Source organism: Micrasema longulum, unplaced genomic scaffold, assembly GCF_059751315.1.
Source record: "Micrasema longulum isolate JH-2025_06_02 unplaced genomic scaffold, ASM5975131v1 h1tg000624l, whole genome shotgun sequence".
NCBI classification, from domain to species: Eukaryota; Metazoa; Arthropoda; class Insecta; order Trichoptera; family Brachycentridae; genus Micrasema; species Micrasema longulum.
Window position 1 is genome coordinate 420,037 of NW_028277820.1, and position 24,092 is coordinate 444,128.

At 32.6% G+C, this 24,092-nt stretch overlaps 1 protein-coding gene across 2 annotated transcripts in view; it reads left to right on the plus strand.

Annotated features, from left to right (window-relative positions):
• The window catches only part of LOC148280057 (tetratricopeptide repeat protein 28), a 166,917-nt gene that overhangs the window by 33,371 nt on the left and 109,454 nt on the right, over positions 1-24,092 (plus strand). For both annotated transcript variants that reach the window (XM_088228987.1, XM_088228988.1), the window contains exon 2: positions 18,279-18,500. In XM_088228987.1, coding sequence (XP_088085113.1) covers positions 18,477-18,500 — 24 coding nt within the window. In that variant the 5' untranslated portion in view covers positions 18,279-18,476. The remainder of the gene's footprint in view (positions 1-18,278; positions 18,501-24,092) is intronic.

The following is a 24,092-nucleotide window of genomic DNA, read 5'->3' on the forward strand; positions in this document are numbered from 1 at the left end:
TTCCTCATTATTGAAATGTTTGACTGCAAAGTTGATGCTTTAAATATCCCAGAAATGAGTTCGCGGTATACCCCGAACTAAATGCCAGCGGAATGAGCTGGAAATTGTTGATGCAAAAGGCACCTCCCAAAGTCATATTACGAGAGCCATAATGGCAAATACCTCGCCATGGATTCGTGATAAGCCCCGTAGGAAATGCCACGGCGAATCTAATTAGTTTGGGAGGAGTCGGCGCAGAAAGGTCTCACCGTTCAAATTGTGTTTTCTGATTTTAGTTCTAAGCATATCGCACATCTGTACTAATGGAAATGGACGGATGAAAGAGGGATTGATAAGTAGGCACCAATGTACCAAGCCTAGTCTAAATTTCAAGAAGCGTAATCTGTAAATTATATTAGATTATAAAACAGAAAAAGCTATTTACACTAAGCAGCCAAAATATACAACTTAAATTCTATTTTATAAGTTTATTTAAATGTCCAAGAGGTTTGAAATCTTAAAAACCTTCTAATTTAAAACTATATTTTTTGACATTCATTTTTCTTTTTTTTATTATTTATTTAGGAAAACCAACAGTTGTTATATATATATAAATATTTCTTGCTTTTATTTTTATAAATTTGTTTTTTATTTCATTTTTTACAATATCACTTAAACTTTTAACTTCATTATCAAATAAAAAAATGTACATAGGGACTAGATTTCTTACTGTCAATGCGCTTCGTAGCTGCGAGACGTACTATATTGTGATCTAGCGTGATCGAGATCCTATAAATCGTATTTTTTATATATCATAATTGGAGACGAGGAAGTAGAATCCCAACCGTCCATGCGCTCTGTGGCTGCAAGGCGTGCTGGGATATTTATTTACTGTACAGCGCCCTTGAGGTGATTTCTACAAAAATGGCGCTATATAAATTATCCAAACATATATATATATATACAAAGTAGTACATACATATAGTTAAAGTTTTTCACAAATATAATGAGAAAACACTCTCTCTCACTTCTGTTTAATGCACTTCATAGTCCTAACGCTCCTATATACCTCCGTGAAAATTTCAACGCTTATCAGTTCATGGTTTACCTTTTCGTTTTAATTCTCAAAGCACTCTCTTAATGCCCATCTACAATTCCTCTTTCTTCTCTAACTCATATCGTGTCCATGCGGCTCGACTGTGGAATCATCTCCCATCCACCATCAAAGATGTTACAACAGTATCTCTGTTTAAATCACGTCTGAAGAAACATCTCCTTTCTCTTCCTTAATTTCAACTCCTTTCCACTTTTTCCCTTTTCCCATCGAGTAACATTATTGAATTAAGGTAATTTATAAACGAATACGAAGAGGGGAAACATTTTTGAGAAGGGAATATGGAAGTCTAGGCATTTACAGGGCTTATGACCTGTCATTGGCTGGTTTAAGTGGCCACTTTACACACTGTGTAACATTCACCATTTTGCCCATGTTTTACAGTGCGTGAAGTGACTACTTAAACCAGCCAACGAGAGTTCATAAGCCCTGTAAATGCATAGACTTCCATATTCCCTTCTCAAAAATGTTTTCCCTCTCTGTTGAAATAAATTTTAAAATGAATAACTCCCTTAGGAGGAAATCCAGCCAGTCTGCAAGCATTTGGACATACTCAAACATTGTTAAATACGTTTGTTTCAATTTTTTTGTATCTTTAGCTTTTTAATCTTTATTTTCTATTGAATACGTTTTGTAACTTGAATTATAAAAATAAAACTTTTATTTCATTGGATGTTTGGAAGAAATTGCCATTTGGCAATAAGCCCGCCAATGTACAATTAACATTATTAACATTAATAACAAGTTTTTAACATTAATTTGTTATTAACAATTTGTTTTTTAATTCAATCACTTTTCTTTTATCCATATTTTTGTCTTTTTTATAATAATGCAAAGTTTCACTTTTTATTTTGCATAGCAGTATGCTTTTTATTATTTCTGCGAAAAAGCGTTTGTTTATTTTTTTAACTATTACTTACTATGTTTGTACTTACCTGTATATTTTTTGTAAATGCCCCTTGGGCGTTTTGTAAAATTAAATAAAATATATAATATTTACAGTGATTCAAAAAGTTTTATTTTGAAGTCACAAAATTATGCATTAAAAATATCTAAATGAGGACAAAGTAAGTTAAATTTGGAGCAGCTTCGATAAATAGACGAGTTTTCAACACATTTTTTTTGGGCAATGGATTATTATATATATTTTTTTAAACTTGTGTTGAGTTTACAGGATAATTCATTGAAATACGCCCTAAGATATATCTTATACCCTTTATATGAAAGTGATAAAAATTAAAAATAAGAACGAAAACTATCATTTCCTGCTCCATAATAGTATAATAGTACGTGGGTATATATATGTTTTTTTGTTCACTTCAAATGCGATTTATAAAAGTTTAAATTAATTTATTCCTCATTTAAATTTTAAAAAGAAAAGCTATTGTCAGCAGGCAACAATAGTTCTTATAGCCTCATATTATAAATGTCATGGTTCTTTAATTATCTCTCTTCGCGGGGTTTGTATTAAGGTGTGAGTTCTCTAGCACCGTTCTAAGGACTCATATTCGAGTATTATTGCGTTGTATTATAAGTTATTTATGAAGGCACATTAGAATGAACGGCTTGAAAAAATACTAAGAGATTCATTTTGTCTGTTTAACGTCTCTGTTGAAAAAGCAGTCAATTTTGATCAAATCCATGTAATAAAAGAAATTTTAAAGGGGTTAAATCCATTATTTGTATTTTAACACCCTTGAGTTTATTTGAAAAAAAAATGACGCTACACAAATTATCCCTAGAATCAATGATAGTGAGATGAGGATATGTAAGTACATAATATGTATTCAAAATAATTTTTTATTTATTTATAAACGTAAGACCATCAGTCTTACGTTTCAGGCGCTTGTCTGGGTCTGTAAAACAAGGTAGTAAAAATCTAAATATTTATCATCATCATTTCTATACCCCTTTTAGCAACCAAATGTTCATAAGGCACTGAATTAGACCTTAAAATGAAGAGTTTATAATTTTAAAAAATCGTAATGTACCCCATCATGTATTTTAAAATAAAAGAGCATAAGCTATTTTCAGTGTCCGGGCGGGTAAAAAATACATTGCTATGTGTGAAATAGAACCAGTATCCTGAACGAATATTTTATAACCGATGGCTGCTCTAAGGTAAAATCCTGTATAATGAAATCGAATGCAGATAAGTCCGCCTCTTTGTGAAGTGGTTGGCTGGTTTGTCTACCATTCTTGAGATCCCGGGTTCGATTCCTGATACTGATTTTCATGGTTGTTTTGCATTATTCCTGGACTGGCACCCGAAGCGTAGGACTGATCATACTTTTTAGTTTTGTTCAGTGCCAGAATACGGCGTCTGTTTGCAAAAAAATAAAGAACGTACTTGCAATACAAACACAAAATAAAATAAAAATAATTATTTGACATGTAAAATAAGAAAATATTACATAATACAAATACCGATAAAATATATCAAACAGATTTAGAAAAATTAATTGCATTTTCAAAATCAATATGGATGTTGTGGTTAAATGTTTTCATACATAACGTTTAAAAAGGAATTATAAAAAAACATGTCCCTAGAAAAACGTGACTTGCTCGCGCGATTGATAATTGTGACGTCAAGATTCATGACGATGTTCTATAAAAATTTAAACGATTGCAAACAAAGTTTAAAATAAACTCGAATCGTGACGTATTGGGGGCGTGGCTAATGCAATGACCGTTTTCAACGGAATCCAAAATTATAAATTCAAAAATATTTTTTATGCTATAAACAAGTAGTAAAAATTGTTTTTTTACTTTACCGCATTTCATAGACCCTTATTTTTTTTATTTTTTTTATAAAAAAAAATATTTGAGTACTTATGATTTCCCTAAATATTTAATTTTGAGGACCATTTTCAACGAGTCGTAAATGACTCACTATTAGAAAATGGGAATCGAGTTGGGGTAGAGTGGATTCGAACCACGGACCTTTGGTCCGTGAGTCCGAGGCACTAGCCACAGGACCACAACCGATTATATTTTAACATTTCAAAATAATAACAACGTAATATTTCCCTATGAAAATATTTCGAGCAGTTTTGCTAGATAAAGAAATACCTGTTCAATTACATATTTATGCATATAATCTTTTTAATAAAATAAAATATAACTGCTACTAAACTAACTGCGTCTATTCTGGTGTACATTCCTAGCTTCTTCCACATTCATACATGCCCTTCGGTTCTGCCTGCTTTTGACATGGCCAGACTTAAGGTTTTGGTGCATCTGATCATGTCACGCCTTCCTTGGTCGTCCTCGTCTCACGTTACCTATCATTTTTGCCATATATACTTGTTTTACCAGTATTTCGTCGTCAATTCGTTCTACATGACCAAACCATACCAAGGACTCTTTATCAATCTTATCAATTATACTTGCCTCAGATTTACACTCTCGCCTGATTTCATCATTCGTAACCCTGTCATACATGGATTCCTCACACATTCGTCTAAGAGATCTCATTTCAACCGCGTTCACTCGACTTTCATCCTTCTTCTGTCAGTTCCATGTTTCACTTCTATACATAAGTTTTGCGACTAAAACTCCGTTGTGCACTGCCAGTTTAGCTTCGATTGACAATACAATATTTATTTATACTTTTACAATGTTTGTATTATTTTTTTATACAGAATAATATTCCCTCACTGGAGTGTTCCGTGCCGAGGGAAACATTTTTCAATAAGTGCAACATGCCTGTTTAGTTATTTAACAAAATTAACATAATAATAAAGTAAAAACGTAATTAATTCAATTAACCTAATTATCATTAACATAATAATAAGCATAAACTAAAACAATTTTAAAAACATAACTAATTAAATAGACCTGTAAACCAAATTTCATAAACAGAACACACATTTTACCTATTTGGCTTGATCCACTCATCGATCCGTGCGCAACCCACCTCCACTATCCATTTCTTAATAGCAATTTTATATTGTGAGTACTTACTTATTGTCCTTATGTATAATGGAAGTAAATTGTAAACTTCGTGTGGTAGGCCAATCCTCTTTGACCGAAGGTTGTATTAATTTTTAATGGTTTTTGCAGCATCGGGGTGGAGTATCTAGTAACTCTTGTATTTGTGAAAGGAATTATGGAAGATAGAGAATAATGTTTGTGTGCGTACAGTAACGGAGCTTTTACATAAAGTTGTTTTACAGATGTTACATTAAGATCTACGAATATACCGAGGTAGCCAGTTCCGGGCCTCGATTATGATGGGAAGATAAAGACGTCATACCTTCACCTTGACGGTATAGTTGAAGATAAATTCCCTTAGCGATTACAAAGATATATTACCAACCCCCCACCTTCAAGTTTTGGGTAGGTACCTACATCGATATGAAACAAGGCGAAGCGTACGTCACGGTACACATATCTACGCTCTAAAATGACATAGCTTCAATATTACGTCATAGTTGAAGATAAAATTATCCCGACCAACAACAAAGATATACTATCGATACCCCCCACCATCAAATTTTGATGTTAGTACATTGGTTTATACCGACGGGTCTAGAACCCCTCGATACGTTTATCTACGCATTAAAAGTGACAAAAATTTTGTTCCACGGAGCAATTTTTTCTTTAATTACGATTTATATAAATTTTTAATCGTTTTCGAGGTTGGCACTTTTTTTTTAAAAGCCGATTAAAAATATAAGAGAGAAATAAGTAAATTTTGAAGTAGAATTGTATTCCGACATAACAGTTAAATTATGAGAAACGAGCGGCTAGATGCAAAAATAACCTCGTTAGATTATGTCCAATAGTTAGAGAGTTACCAATGTAAAAAATAAATTTAGTCATTATATTTTTTCCATCTGTTTTACTATCTTTCTGAGAGAACGTATCAAGAGCCGGCTTTGTAATCGCTACGTACTACTTCAGTAGATAAATGCAGACGATCGTTAAGCATATCGTTTTGGCAATGGTTAAAAGTCATATAAAAATCATGTTCAAGCGAGTATTTTTTGCTTGAATTGGGGTTTATTGGAGTTTATAATCGCTTTGAAGTGGGCATTTTCTATCAAAGAAGCCTATTTAAAATGGGAACTATTTGAAATAGCAATGTCGCAAGGAACGCGGACTATTTTTTTCCGGCCATTCATTGGCTTATTTCGATCATATGATTTCGATATAGCAAGTAGGTAGAACATACCGAGGTAAGATACAGATAGTACAAAAGTTAAGTATACCGTCTCGATATAGACACATGACAATAACGTTATTAACGTCATAATCGAGGCACTGATTGGGACTCTTAAGATATTTTTTATTAAAGCTTTTTGTGCAATTATATTTGTTTGATCAATGTGTAATTTACACATCCCCATCCAATTATTCCATATTGCAAAACTGATTGACTTTCGTGAAACAGATAATCGAGATAAGCCGCATTTGGTTTACCAATGCTCTATGCACCACTGGGCGCGGAAAGGGGAACGAAGACGATGGTGATGATGATGATATGAATGATGAATTTTTAAAACGTTTTGTTGTTGTTAATTATGCGAGTGATGTAACTCAAAACACCTGTCGTCCGAAGGGTTGAAGCGCCTATTCTTAGCGTGATAGTGCGATTCTGAGAAACAATTATTACCGACCCAACGATAGGCCCCCGTCGAGAGGGTCGCGGTGCCGGTTTCGTGCGAATGAACTATACGGCCGCAATTACAATGAAACGGTAAGAGATTTATCAATACTAAATATTACAACAGAGAACGAGGAACATTCTTTAAAAAAGAATAAGAAAATCTACGCATTAAGAGGATATGTGGTATCAGACAATTTCTCAATTTCAATTTTATTTATTCATTTTTTAATTTAAACACATATTTATACATTAGGTGCATTTAATATATTTTTATTTATGGATGTAGTCACTGGCCCACATGCACTTTCCGGAGTGTCAGTGTATTATTTATTGTATACATAATTGTACATAATTTCACACCGATTGTTGTGTAAAAATTCAAAAGAAATATGAAAAAAGATTCTAAAACATACCTACATCAATAAAAAATTATATTATGATATATGAAATATATTCCTTAGCTTTCTGTCTAGTCTTTTTAGCAATCCATTTACGGACTCGTATTCATATATTATATACTCGTATACACATTACAAAATAGGATAGCTCAATTCATACATATAGAAATACTAAAAATAATATGGGAAAATTAGGTATATATATATTAATAACACATCCGTGACCTTGGTGTTGTACTTGATAGTAAACTTACATTTAACAAACATATAGAAAATACTGTAGAAAAAGCTTACAAAATGTTAGGGTTTGTCATACGATCAACCAAACCTTTCACAAGAACTGACGCATTAAGAAAACTTTTTTTTTCATATGTACGTAGTGTCCTCGAGTTTGGTTCGCCGATTTGGAATCCCGAATATAATACGTACAAAAATCGTATTGAACATATTCAAAATTATTTTCTTAGACAATTAGATTTCAGAAATAATGTTTCATTCTCAAGTAGGACTGAGTCAGCTAATTTTCACAAGGTTCAAAATCTCGCAACTCGGCGTACCATTTTGGATATGAGCTTTCTATACAAAATTGTTAATAACGTAGTTGATAGCCCAGAAATTGTTAGAGGCATTTCATATCGAGTCCCTGTCCGTAGAACTCGTCAATCTGTACTCGTCGACATTCCTAACTCAATGACTAATTTTTAATAGCACTATACGAAGAATACAGATTACCTATAATGACAGTTTTAGTGACATCGACATACTACATTGTAATTACCAGATCAGTTAAAGACATTTTAAATTTATCTCCTGCTTGACTTTTAACTTTTTATTTGATTCTTAACTTTGTCTTTCAAATTTAACTTTTTAATTTTAATTCTTAATTTTAACTTTTAATTTAAACTTTTAACTTAATTTTAATTTAAACTTTTCATTTTAATTTTAACTTTTACTTTTAATTTTAATCATTTGATTTCAACTCTTAATTTATACTTACCTACATCTACTACCTGCATCGAATAATTTATTGTTAGTTGTGATTTTTTTTTTTTTACTATTAAATTGAAATTTTCATGGAAGCAGAGAGAGAGGTAGAGAAAGTAGAGTAGCTTTACAATGTCTTCTCCTTTTTATGAACTTTTTATTTAATATTTTTATTTTTACTTTTTTAGAATTTAATTATTTTTCCCCTCTCCTCCTGCATTCATTAGTGTGAAATCTGTAATTGGTCTTACTTTTTAAAATTGTTCTTTTGTACCCCGTTTTATATAAATACTGTATGATTTCATTTATAAATAAATAAATAAATAATTATACATAATATCCAGGGAATAATATGTTAAACAGTAAGAGAATCTTGTAACGAAAAACTCCCACAGCGACGTGAAAAATGTCAATGTCCCAAGTAATATTATTCAACATAGAAATAGCCCTTCCAACAGGCATAACCATTGGCAGGATGGTCCTGTATATTGGAATGTGAAACAGTCTATCCTGGCGCTGTCTGAGGTAATTATCCGGAACATAAAAGCTAATGCTCCGCATAATTTCAATCCCGCGCAACAATCGAAAGAAGTGCGCAGTTAAATACACATTCCTTCTGGTCTTCAAACTGCTGTAACCGAGCGTACCCTGGAGGAACTCAGTGAGATAAAGCCATGGATAATATCCGCACTCCCTCATGCAGAGAAACCGAGGAAATTTCTTCTGAACCCTCTCCACCATAAGAGAGTACTCCAACTCACACGGTCCCCAAATCATCGAGCCACTCTCGAGTCTACTTCGCACCAACGAGTTATAAAGAATTCTCTGTACTCGTGTACTACCAAAAACCCTGGCAGTACGCAAGACGAATCCTAATATCTTCAACGAACTGCCACAAACTGTTTCGATCTGATCGTGAAATGTCATTTTGATGAATAACTATTTGAATTTCATAGTGACAATTTATTTACTATTTATTTATTGACTATGGTAAATACAATTTCTTGTAATAAATAAACTTAAATCACCGTTCGCTACTGGTAGGTACCAATCTTGTTTTTTCAGTTTAATAAAATAATACAGGTTGCAAATTTATTTGCATTTCTACATAATAAAATTAAAATATTAATAGTACAATATAAAAAAAATAAATATTTTATTTTTGAAATTGTATTAACACATACGGCGACGGCGAAATTGCCTTTTACAAAACTTATAATAAAAACATTTCATTACTTTGAAAACCCAAGATATAAAAACAAAAATTAAACCCAAAAATTATGTAACACACTCAGTAGAATTTTAAAACAATTTAAAATGGATTTGGTGAAAATCAATTTAAATAATAAATTATTCAAATTATTGATAAAATAAGAAAATCAAAACAAAGCCATTGTTTGTGCTGTGTTGATCGAGGAACAGCACATTATTATTACACAACCGGCATAAGAAAAATATTTACGTATGACGTATTGTTTTATCTTAGATAAGCTCGTTTATTTTATAATGTTTTTTTTTTATTATCGTTTATTTTATTTAACAGATACGGCAAAATTGCATTTTACGAAACGTATGCATTCATTAATTATAAACACTGCATTGGTACACTTATCTCAGCGTATCTTGATAATTTATGTTACATGAAGGTAAGATGGTCAGTCTTACGCCTTCTATAAACATATTTGTACTAATTATTTTTAAAAAAATAATTCATTTCTAAGATTTAGAAACAAAAATTAAACCTAAAAGTTATACAAAACATTCAGTTGATGTTTAAAACATTTTAAAATACATGTAAAAATCAAATTAAATAATAAAATAATTTAAAGAGTTAATATAACAGGAAAATCATAATGCACTGTTTCATATAACAGTTATACTAAAGGCTTGATTACAATTCACCATCTTTAAAAAGTTCAATAGGTTTGATCTCTAAGAACAATATCCTACACTAAATATTATATATCCGATACGTTGGAATAACTATTGCTGAGTTCCTGGAGTCTATTTAATACGGCATGACAAGTATACACTCTCCGTAAATTGTTGCTATAAAACGGTGGTACCTGTCTAGTAATTCTTCCAGGCACCCTGAAGTTGATGAGAGATTACAGTCCTAAGCAATCCCACGTTGAATTTACAATTTCAAATAAATTTAAAAGTCTGTAATTTTTCTTCTATCGTTAAGTTTTAACAAATTTAATATTTTTAATAAAAAATCGTAGTTTGAAAATTCGTGACTAATTCCATGTGAAAAATTTATGTACCTTAAGAATTTTTTCGGACTTTGAAAATATATAAATGCGATTGTTTAAGAAAAAAATATACAAACCAGTCTGCCATTAGTAGAGTTGAGAGAAAACGCTTCGTAGTGCATCCGATTTCTCGTCTAGCTTATTTACAGAGAATTGCAACCCATGCAACTTTCACATGTCATTGCAAATTCCTATGTACTAGTTTTGTATATATATACCTAATTAACGCACTTAGATAAAATTGTATTCAGCTTAATCGAATAAAAGTAAAGAGCCTTAAAAAGATTTTCATATAACGGCTTAAGAGGAAATTCGGTCTGATTTTTCTTAATACACACATAGCACTGTGTTTTCTCCCTGGATTTAAGAATTTATATGTACTGCTTTCAATTTAAGTATAAACAATTCAAGTACAATACAAGTCAATTCGTCTGTCACCCTTAATCTAATTTTCCCAATTTTGACGGCGATTGGGGTATGTTAGTTCATTAGCTTGTTAGTAAACCAATCGGGAGAACCAGAACCGTAACTACCCCTCCATCAGCCAAATAATTCACACATATTAAGTCCAAATTATATTTAAATAGGTAAAGGAATTTGTGTATCTGGGAAGTATGTTAGTATGTAGGAAAGGAATGACAGAAATATATTGAAAGGAGTGTGAGTGCCGGGAACAGAGTGAACGGTGCACTTAAATTAGGTTTTTTAAATATTTTTTATTTCTTTTTTTATATGCTATGTAATAAAAGAGTACTCTTTAATATTTTACAGAATATTTTCTTTTCTCTTTCATATGGTGCACAAAAATATTTTACCTATTTATTTATTACAGGAACAAAAAATTTATAAACATTTCTTGTACCCACGAACAGGCCATGCTTTTGTGGGATTTTTTGTTTACTATTTCTGTAATTAAAATGTATTTCATTGTTATGTAATTATTCTATATTTTTCAATACTCTGTTTTACCCCTTATGTATATTGTAAAAAAAAAAATAAGAAAATCAACCTTGGCAAATAAATGTTTGTCGCAAGAGGCAAAATAAGCAGATCACAATGGAGTCCTGGTCCCGACGCTGATGAATGGGAGCGAAGTATGAAATAGAGATGAAAGTAGGCTGAATGCTGTCAAAATGCGAACTCTAAGGCGAATGTGTGGTAAAACAATGTGCGTTAGATGCACACATGTAGAGATCCGTACTTTATGTAAGGGTGAGATAAGCATTGTCGCTAAAATCAAAAAAGGAGCTCTGCGCTAGTTTGGACATGTAGAGCGAATGGACAGCAAAGAACGGCTTAGAATATTTACAGTGCGAATGTTGATGGATGCAGAAATAGAGGAAGACCGAAAAAGACACGGCATGACAAAATCCAACAAATACTTGAAGATGGACATGTCGAAAGTCGGAATAATCGGCGCGCGTGCATGAGGAGATGTATAAATGTAAAGGAAGCGAGATCTGTATGCAAAGATAGAGTGATGTGGCGTTCTATCCTTTCTGCCTACCCTTACGGGGAAATAGCGTGATTGTTTGTTTGTTCGTTTTTGTTAAGTTCAAAATTAAATCAGTGTTCATAAATTTGCTCCGTTCCAAGCACCACCTAATTCAAGACGAAAACCTAGCATGACCCTATTTTGAATCTGGCTTCATCCTAGTCGAGGCATATCAACTAATCTATCAACTGACCTATCAACCAACCTAACAACCAACCTTATTAACCACACGCAATACGAAAACCCAATCCTACATACTTAGGCAGCGTCCTCAATGACACACCACGGCGGCGAAGGAGCAGCCCAGCCCGACCCCTGACCGATACACGCCTCCCAGCACTCCTCGTTAATGTATTAGTAGATAAACCCCTTTAAAAGACTTACCTTTTACGGAAATAGACAATACATAACTTGAGTTTGGTTCTGCATTGCCGCTACGATGATCACCCTATTAAAATCCCATTAGAGCCAAAAATTAAATCGCATTTGATTCCTCGAAGGGCATCTCTTTTTTCCACCCATGCGTTAGAAAATTTTGCAAGATTATGGAAATTGTTCGGATTGCAGAAGAAATCGGAATTCCATCACAAATATCAAATTGAAAGCGTCCACTACATGCGAAAAAATGATAAAAGGGTACTGGCAAAGTTTTGCTTTTGACCTAACAAAGCTCAGCCGAAATCAAGTGAGGGTTATCACTAGAGCCCACCCAGGGCACTACAGATTGAACGGACACCTTGCCACAATGAACATTTCCGAAACTTCTAGATGTAGGTTCTGCAGTGCAAATGAGGAAATACCTATACCTATACACATTCAATGTGAATGTGGTGCGTTACGTCATAAAAGGAGCCTCATCCCCGAGGAACCACTTGTTAAACCTGAAGATGTTAAAGAACTCGCCTCTTACCTAATGGCCCGATACTTTACGGATCTGGGCTTGTAGATGAAGATTTAGCAAAATGCAAACTCTCGCCTTCCAAACAGTAGCCACGCTCTTATAGACCTGGGCTTGGAGGTCCCTGTGACGTCAGGAGCTTGCATAGAATAATAAGAATCCACCACATATTCGAATCCGTTTTAAAGACTAAATTTTTTTCTTCGGATTCACTCATACAAGCACGCAATTTATATATTTTTCCATTACGAATTGTTTATATTTCTTCCTCTACTAACCAAATTCAGTAAGGAAAAGCGAGAACAAATGTTTACTTTTGTAACTTTCAATGTTCCTTTCACTGTCGCCCTCGTCGTCTACAAGGTAGGGACAAGGGGAAGTATAAACAAAATAAATAAATAAATCCATCACCCAGTTCTGACCCCTTTATGTCAACAGTGATAGGAAACGTAAGTATCTACTCTCTGGAGCACCAGAACGACCCCAGGTGACGCTGATGGCCGGTCAGCGGCAGCGCATCCAAAAGCAGCAGACTTACCCAAAGACTACTGGTTGCAAACCAACTTTTGCCACCACTTATATCTACATAAACTGTGATTATTGAAGAATTTTACCTTATCAAGCAAAAGCAAAGATCAACAGATGGAAGAATTGATTGATGGAAGATGGAAGATTATAGATGTTCGAACCGTCAGTAGGGTGGCAATGAGTCACGTCTGGCTGGAGGGTGTGATTCTATAAAATGCTGCACACACCCAGATGCATTCCACCGGCAACACTACTGATTAGTCCAACTCGTTAGCGTTCACGTCACAAACCCTGGGCAATAGGATCACACTCATAACGATATGATCACAACAGATAACGAGAGGATGAAAGGCGAGTTTCTGGCGCCTCCAAACCAGAACCAACCAGCTAAGGGAAGGTAACCCCGGCAGAAAAATCCAACAGAAAAGAAACAGGAAACTACTCTGGTTATCTTTTCGCAGGAATCACTATGGCAAATAAATCCAATTGGCAGTTGACCTGGCTGCGAAATAGCGCAGAACCGAGATGCTTTCGCTGTAGTTATCGCCAACGTCGGAGGGACCTGATAAGGCACCGCTAGAAGAAGAAGATGTTGAAATTTCAAACATACGCACAACGTTGAATGTTACACAGCGTGTAAATATGACCACATTTCTGATTATCGTAGGCAACTGAAATGGCTCAAAATTAGAAAGCGGAGAGACTATCACTCCCTCTCACTTCTGTTCAATGTACTTCATAGTCCTAGCGCTCCTATATACCTGCGTGAAAAATTTCAACGCTTCTCAGTTCATTGTTTACCTCTTCGTTCTAATTCTCAAGGAACTCTCTTAATACCCATCCACAGTTCTTCTTTCTTCTCTAACTTATATAGTGTCCATGCGGCTCGACTGTGTAATCATCTCCGATCCACCATCAAAGATGTTACTACATTATCTCTGTTTAAATCACGTCTGAAGAAACATCTCCTTTCTCTTCCTTAATCTCTCCTCCTTTCCTTTTTCCTTTCCTTTTTCCCATTGAGTTATAATTTTGATTAAAGGTAATTTATAAAAATATACGTTTAATTCTATTTTTATATATCTTTAGCATTTTAATTTTTTTTCTATTGAATATGTTCTGTAACTTGAATTTTAAAAATAAAACTTTTATTTTATTGGTTGGTTGGAAGAAATTGCCATTTGGCAATAAGCCAGCCAATGTACAAATAACATTATGAACAAAAAGTTGAAAAAAAAAAAAGTGATTACTTTAGCTAGCCGATGACAGGTCATAAGCCCTGTAAATGCCTAGACTTCTATACTCCCTTATATTAAATGTTTTTCATCCCTGTTGTAATATATTGATAACACCTAAGAGGGTTGAATCCAGTTCTTGTCTAAAAATATTTGGATGGATTCAAAATGTGGTTGATACCTATATACATTATTGTATCAAAAGCTTGATCAAAATTATGAGTGATTCATCATTGATATCATTATGATGGCAAATAATCGTAAACAAGCCGGTGGCCGCCTTGTTAAGTAAGATCGAGCCACTGAAGTAGCTAAAAACGCGAAATTATCATTATTATATCGGTTTCATACTTCATAGCCCCGGGCATCAATGATTAAGCCGCTATGACGTCACGCATTCTGATCGAGAAATAATCAATTATATATGTTTATATGTTTGGATAATTTATATAGCACCATTTTTGTGAAAATCACCTTAAGGGCGCTGTACAATAAATAAATATCCCAGCTCGTCTTGCAGCTACAGAGCGCATGGACGGTTGGGATTCTAGTTCCTCGTTTCCAATTATGATATGTAGGAGCTAGATAAAAGCACGTCTTGCAGCTACAGAGCGCATGGACAGTAAGAAATCTAGCCCCTATTTACATTTTTTTATATTTTTTTTTTATTTTACAATAAAGTTTAAAGTTTAAGTAATATTTTAAAAACGAAATAAACAGCAAATTTGTAATAATGAAGTAAGATAACAACAAGTCTTGCAGCTACTGAGCGCATGGACGGTTTAAATTCTAGACCCCATTTACTAAATTTAGATATTTGATAGTTGATAACATTTACAAAATAGGATAAATATAATATGATAGCCAACATCACAAAAAGTCTTGTAGCTTCAAAACGCACTGACAAGTGGAATTTCAACAACATAAGAATGATTTTAAAAAGTTAACAATAAAAATAATTTTTAAAAAACACAATAATAGTACATCGAACAAAGAACTAGTAAGTGTGGTAATTAAGTGAACATGTAACAGCACAAAAAGTAAACGATTAAAAACTAAACAAAGATAGTATTCCTTAACTTATAATTAATAAGCCCTGTAAGTGCCTAGACTTCCATATTCCCTTATTTAAGGTATTCTCCATCGCTGTTGTAATTATGACGAAGTTTAGTATTTAAAAAAATATTATGTACCGTATTACCAGCGCTATGATTTTTTAAGTTTTGTATTTCTGAAATCACTCCGCCTGCGCCTGTGACGTCTCAAGTTCTCTTCCGCTTCCTTTCGGCCAGTTCTGCTGATTGGTAGGTAAACCGGAAACCTGAAACTTTTCACAGCTCTCTTATCATAGGTTGATTATTATGAATTAGTGACGTCGTTCAAAGTAGTTCGTTTTTATTAAAATATTTTTTGTACATTTTCAGGAAACTTTTTTGTTCAATTTAATGCTCTAATTTTTACCACGCGTAAGTAAACATTTTTTGTATCCAATTTCCCGTTGGGCTGAAATTCCTCGTTGTGTTTACCAATGGCACGACGATTATTCCGACTTCTGACATGTCCCTCTCGTATTTATTTATTCATTTCAAAATGAAGACCTTGTTCTATAAACATCGAATGTCCATAATTTTCCTAAATGGTATTAATATTTTTTTTTTCAAATACCTACCTCGCCTCGTTTGTGAGTGATTTTGGCTCTTAAAAGCTATAATCAGAAAGTTTAGTATATTTAAATAAAAAACAAATAAAAGTATGTGTATTAGATAATAATGGTTCCCTAGGGAGTTTAATTAGATGAATCTCATATAATTCTATTAGATGAATCTCACCCACATAAATAAAGGCTTGAGCTCTTAAACTTCACAAACATCAACAGGTGAAAGAATCAAAGGAATATAGATGTTCAAATATGGGCAGAATGGTAAATGTTACACAGTGTGTAAAGTGGCCACTTAAATCAATCAATTACAGGTCTTAAGCCCTGTAGATGCCTAGACTTCTATATTACCTTTTCTTAAATATTTTTCATCTCTGTTATAAGTTAATATTGACAGCTCCTTAAGGAGTTGAATCCAGTCCTTGTCTGCAAAAATTTGAACAAACTCAAAATATTGTTGATAAATAAATAAAATGAAATAATAAATAAAACAAAAGCTAATCAGGACATTATTAATTCACAAATAAACGGTTTTACTGGTTGGGCACGGGTTTATCCACACTGCTCTGTAGCTCAATCACAAATAACTATCGACGTGCTTAAAAACATGCTAAGCATTTGAGAGATCGCAATGAACATGCTTAAGTTATCGCAGCTATAAGTCAACGCGTGTGTAATCTCTAAGTCAACGCTCGTGTCGGTTAGTTTTTTGTTTTCCTCGTAAATAAATAAAGTTCACTGGCGAAAAATCGGCGTTTACTTTAAAAAATAATACAATATATTGCATGTGCAAAATAGTAAGGAGTATCTAAAACAAAATAACAATAATGTCTGGCCGAGTTGAAGGTAGGAGAAGCCGGGTTAGAATCCCATACAGATGGACTGACATGCTAACAATAAAGGTGGCTACGGGACTTGATGAGTCAGTTCGTTGGGTTGAGGACCAATTGGAGTGGAACAGACTTATAAGAAGTGTTCATGGTGATAACGATCCTCAGCATTGAGAGACCGACTTGGAAAAAGATCTAAAACAAAAAAGTTAAAATTATATTACAATTACTATGGCGACTGCTTTTCTTGACATTTGGCTCGCCGATGGCTAAATGCAATAAATAGCATGATAAAAAAAAAAAAAAACTAGCATGATAAAAAATAAATAAAAATAGCAGTTTGGAAATATTTTCCATGATTACACCGGTAAAATTCAAATATGTGATTGCGCAACAGGATTGTACGTCGCGAAACGTAAATATGTTGACATTTAATATTAGGTGTTCACAGATGTTGCATCGCGATCGCAAATACGATAAACAACCATGGTGAGAAACTGTAATTACGCCGCTTATTAGAGCATCGATATATTTTTATATATTTTTTAATTTTTTATTATAAATAAAACATGTAATACAAAAATTACATATCATACTCCCAGGAGTTATTAGAAACTCATTTGGGACCGTACATAAGAAAAAACATTTTTTTGACAATACATAATATTATACAAATTAATACATCCGAAATAAAAAGAAAACATTATTGTATAAGAAACATAAAACACCATCTTATATAAACTACATTCATAATTATCACTTTCAAAAAGATTTAAACAATATTTTCAATTGCGACACTTTTGGATTTTTTATTCAGTTTTTCGTGTCTAAGCTTATCGGGCAGTTTATTATATTCGGAATGGCCAATATTTTCCAAGGACCTACTGCCAAACTTTGTTGAGCGAAACTTAGACGCATGAGGATTCCCTGAATAACGCGTATTGTAATTATGAATATTATGACCAAATTATTATTATTATATTATTTATTTGTGATTGAGCTACTTAGCTTTTATTTGGAAACAGTTAACCTTTCCACGTATCTTAACTAGTTTTTTGTTACAAGTAGCAATTTAATTTATTTTTGTGTAACTGTTTCAGCAGTTACTTTTGCCAAATTTATTGCTTACGTTGCATGTTATTTGAGAAACCGTTTAATTTGTGAAACGGTTACTGTTACTGCTCGTTTAAATACGTCGCACGAGTTGAAAGGGTTAATATGCCAAGGGTGGCGCGATTATTTTAGTTATTTGTAAATGCTTTATATCAATTGTTTTTTTCTTTTGTTTCAGATGTAACAACAGACAAATCACAAGAAAATTCTGTAATTCGTTATCGACAGTGCGTTAAAAAAATCAATAGTTTCAATCATGATGAGTTCATGTAAATTGTGTTTCAAGTGCAGTGCTGTGAAGTTCGTCATAAAATGTGAACATTGTGTCTTTTAAGGAACTCTCCAATCAAATGACTGACGACAAACTCCATACACAATGTCGCAGAGAGATTTTTCGGAGGTGTGTATTTTATTTTTTATTTTATTCTGCATCATTTTTATCGCGCTATTTTCGTGAAAATGACGTTAAGGGCGCTGTAGAATAAACATACAGAGCGCATAAGCGGTTGGAATTCTAGTTTATAATAATGTTAAATTTGCATATATAAACATGCTATAGAGTGGCAAGATTACAAAGCGTTTTGCTGCTACAGAGACGATTAGAAATGCATACCCCATTTACCGGCAAAATGGCAGTGTTGAAAGGCTACAGAAAAGATGGGTCGACGACATTGCCTCTATTGCCGGTAAAACATGGATGATGAAAGCGGGGAAAGCGGGAAGGAATGGAGACGTTTGGAAGAGGCCTTAATCCAGCAGTGGAGAGAATAAGGCTGTAGAAGAAGAAGAAGAAGAAGGATTTTTATTATTATCAGTATTACCTATGGCCGTTTAGAGTTTGCTGCGCTACCTCGCGAGCGCGATTAAGCGTATAATTATATTTCCTCGTTTTATGTTCTAATCTCAGTTTCCCGGAGTACACACACGCCCTGCCGACTATACTCTACTCTGCACACTATTCGCGGTCGGGTCGTGTTTCTCGCAGCCCAGACGGTTCTACCTATTATAATTATTAATCGTTCCAACTCGAGGAAGGTTGGTTTTCCAAGTTAAGGCTGTGGTCGGGTAAAACGAACGCAAAATTAGGAAACCATACGATTTCGCCATTTTAAAACTAATGTTTTTTTTTTAATCGGGCTATAATAAAAAAACATAAATTAGATGAAAACAATATTTTTTAAAGGTCTGTTAAAAATATACTTAAAAGTTTCATTTAACTAAAATATAATTACTTTTAGACCGGCAGATTACGCCATTTCAAATTTAGACTAAACTTAGGTATCTGGGATCTCAATAAAGACTAAGTATTGAACAAATTTTTTTTGCGATAATTTGAAGATAATACATTTAACATAAAAGTGGCCCCAGCCAAATTTTAATTTTTTGTTTTTGAAAAAAAATACAAACATTTTAAATCACATACATGTTTGTGACATTTTCCTTTATTTCTACTTAGAAAAATGTCTTCGGTTATACTTAAAAAAAAAATATTGAAATACTTTAGTTGAACCCTTTTTTTTTATAGGATTGTATTCTCATTTTTTGAAAAAAGGAGGTAATATGGTTGTAATATTCAATTCAAAATAATATCTTATTGACTTTCTGACTAGCCTTTTCGAAAGCGGAAGGGCAGTCCCAGCCAAGCCCAGATACCTAAGTTTAGTCTTAATTTGAAATGGCTTTATCTGCCGGTCTTAAAGTAATTATGTTTTAGTTACATAAAACTAATAAGTTTAGAAATACCTTTAAAAATATTTTTTTATCTAATTTACGTTTTTTTTTATTTTTTTATTATTGCGCGATAAAAAAAAAACTTTCATATTAAAATGGAAAAATTGTATGATTTCTTAATTTTGCGTTCGTTTTACCAGACTAAAGTCGTATTTTATTATTTTTAAGGAAGAAAAACTATCTCCAACAGGTAAATATCGCAACCTCAGAAGTGCACTGTGGTACATTTCAACCGGCCATTTAGCAAGAGATGACTGTCATAAAATCTAAATGACATACATTCTTTGTTATCTTGGTGTCACAAAAACGACTTATTTTTTAATATAAATAAATATATGTCTTTTAAATTCACAAGAAAAATAAATAAAATCGTTTTCAATTATTTAATCGACAACACAATTTTAATGAACGTTGAAACAATTCGAGATCTTGGGATACTTTTTGATAACAAACTTAAATTCAACCATCACATTGACCACATTTAAAGGAAAGCGCCCAAAATCTGTGGATTTATTATGCAAATATCTAAGCCATTCAAAAGCCAGCAAATTGCAATTACATTGTATAAATCATTTGTTCGTAGTTTGCTTGAATTTAATTCTATAATATAGTCTCCTAATTATAATATTCGTATAACGCGGATTGAATCGGTGCAACGTAAATTTTAAAAATCGTTAATATTTAGAATCGGATCAAATACTTTCATAATCAACTATTATGATCGTCTAGAGAACTTTCATATTTTTAGTTTAGAATTCAGAATGATTTTGGCTGGTTCGATATTCTTGCACAAATTAATATCTAACCGTATAGATGCCCATGCTATCCTTGCTCAGATAAACCTTAATGTACCTCACCGTAACTTGCGTACCAATCCTGTCTTTGCTGTGGGAAATTATAAAACTAACATCTGATTCTTTTCCCCTCTGCCAAGGATCCTAAGAACAGTGAACGAAATCTCATTGTGTTCTTACAGTAAGGGTGTTGTCAAAGAAGCAAGCGGTGTTATCTCTCCTGACTCGCGATGTCACACTTGCCATATTTATACCTTTTGTTAATTGTACATTTTGTAAATTTAAGTAAATTTAAAGACTTTAGATTAAGTATTACTAATTAATGCCGATCTATAAGGGCTTACTTAAGCCTGTTGATTGGCTTAAAAATAAAAAAAAGAGGACCAAAACAAACCTTTTAAAATTGATTAATGCTCGTAACTTAATGTATTAGTGTTAACATAAGGTTTGTCCGTTTTAAAAAATGAGCACTAAAAGTTAGACAAAACCGTAAAGGTTATACGTCATTCGAAAGAAAATTTTTTGGTTTGCCTCTACGTTATTTATTTATTAATACATCGACGGTTCAAAGAACCTTTTACAAAAAAAAAAAATTAAAAAAAACACAATAATCATGTTGTGCATATTATGAAATAATATAATAATTAAAACTAAAAAATTTAGTGAACATATAATACAAAAAACAAAAAAGTAAAAAAGAAACTTAACATCTCTAAATAAAAGATAGCAATAACCATGAGAAAATCTTATGTTCTAAATATAAATACTACACAGTAAAGTTAAGAATAACGAGATACTAATAATAAAAATAAAAAAACAACATTAGTACTTAAAAAAATAAAAGTTTTTTGAGCAATAAAATAAAAAATATAAAAAACTTAAATTAACTAAATAATACCTTTATTTAGTAAAATCATCATCATCAGTTAGATCTAGGATGTTGCCATTTGGCAATAAATCCACCAATGTACAATTTAAATTATGTCTAACATGTTAAAATAAAGAAATAAAAAATAAAAAAATCACGTATTCCATGAAACAAAGTTAAATTTAAAAATAAATCTATTACTTTTCTAAAAAATAACCTTTGAGAATACGTTTTAATTCATGAACAGAATTTGTATTGCAAATATCGAATATTTATTCTAATTCATTTCCATACCTATGTATCCTGGGTATATATTACTAGCGGACCCGACAGACGTTGTCCAGCCCGAACGTTGGCTTGCCTGCTATTAGCTGGTTCAACAAACGTTTCATCGTAAATAAGGACACACGTTATTGATTTTGGACTTTTTTAAGCTATTTATATATTCGTAATGAGGGTGAGTTTTTTGTTTTATCTCCTCATGTGATTGGCTATGAGGCTTTGTCGTGCTAAAATCAAAATCGTGCAAAAATCACTACTCTAATACCATAATCCATGGAGAAATTACGGAAAGACGTTTTAATGAAGAAATGTCAGACAGCCTTTAACTTTGAGTTTTCTAAAATTTTGATACTCAACTCATGTTCAACGCGAATTTAGTCATTTTTTAACCGCCGGCCGTATTTATTTTTGAAAAAAATCAACTCTATCGCCTCCGCTTGACAGTTGTCGCGTATCAATTATTATGTATTAATTCTTCCAAACTCTACCCTTTCGACGACTCGGTTTGTCAACGTTTTTGCCACCCCGGTTATTATTAACTCGCTTTGAAAATCCGCGCCCGGTTCAGATAATCTCCGTAACATTATGAACTTAACTTGAATTGGATAATATAAAAATATTTGTGCGAAATTAAAACCGATTAAGGCTTCATGCGACGGAGGTAAACCATTAATCTTGTTTAACTATATTACATTTTATATTTACAATATTACACGATGCTGAAAATGTATACAGGGGTCTTATGGACGGCCTGTTCTCAATTCGTCAGACATCGGACATTTCCGAATAAAGAAATTACTGAAAATAAACTAAATGCACGGGTTTATTATTAAACATATAATTATTTATAATAACGTTTGTGAACTGGATAATTTAATTATTTATTCATTAAAAGAAAATAACAAAAAAAATAATATTTACAATTAAAACAAAACTATTGGCCAATTATAGTTTGCCATACATTAATAAATACAATGTCAAAAAAGAGAAAAAAAGCGTACATTGAAATAGCCATTCCGCATCATTCCACACGTTAAAAATAAATAAAATATTATAATAATGATGAAATAATAAAAAATAAAAAAAAGTTTTTTGTTTACTCGGACTTAAAAATCCTTTCGCCGGTGGATCCATACGGAGTAACACGGAGCTTTCAGTCCTTCCTTCTTTCTTCTTTTAAACAGGAGAAAATAATTACAATATTAAACAAAATATTAGGTAGGTACAGTTAGATTAAATTATAATTATTATTTTCAATCAGGGCTCTGGAATTTTCTTTAAATTTGTTTAAAGTGAGGAAATATATATCTATTTCAGCAAAAAACGTGTCATAGTTATTTAAAATTCTCGGCAAAGATGCCTTCTTATTAATCTTCGTGCTTGAAATACCAACATGAAACAATTGTTGCAGCCGAGTTATACGTTGAGGAATACAAATTTCAATTTTCTCAAGCAGTTGAGGGCAATCTAAATTGTTATTGCATATTTTGTACAGGGAAACGGTATCATTGATGATTCTTCTAGATTGTAAGTTATCGATTTTGTGATTTACTTTACATAATGTTCTTGTAAGGAGTGATGGCACGTTGTTGGTAACAACAACATAACTAAAGTCATCTGAATACCTACGTATCCTGGCTAGCTCATTTTAGATTTGTCGCTCCTACTTAACAGAGCCACATTACAAGTATTCAAGGATACAATAAATCAATAGAAATACCCCAGAGTCGTCATTCAGTATCTTCAATACAAGACACAGATCTAACAATTCTTATGTTCTGCACAAAAGTGAACCTACGTAGATGATTACTGGATGATTCCATCACATTTTGCACTGACTTGTTCATTCATTTTATGTTTTTACATTATCTGTCTTGAGTAAATTTTAAGTTGAAACTCCAAGGCTGACTCGCTTGAACTTAAATTCTGCATTTTAGGTCAAAACTTTTGCAGTTTCTATTAATGTTACAAAGCTGATTACTTTAAGCGTAAAAGTACAATTTATAAAAAAATGATTTACAAAAAAAAACCCTAAAAAAATTAAAAACCACAAATTAAAAAAATAAAAATAAAAACAGATCACGCACATAACTCGAAAACTACGCAAAATCGCGGAGCACACGTGGGGTGATTCAGATACCCCTTAATATAAGGCGTCTACATTTTGCCTTTGGACATCACTTCTTGTCCTGTATAGTTACTAAACTAGCTTCATATAGCTAAATATCTAAAAAAAACTATTTATTAAGATGACTTATCAAAAAATTAAATCATTTGAAATTTGAATTTATTTTTGTTACATTGTCAATTAAGTCAT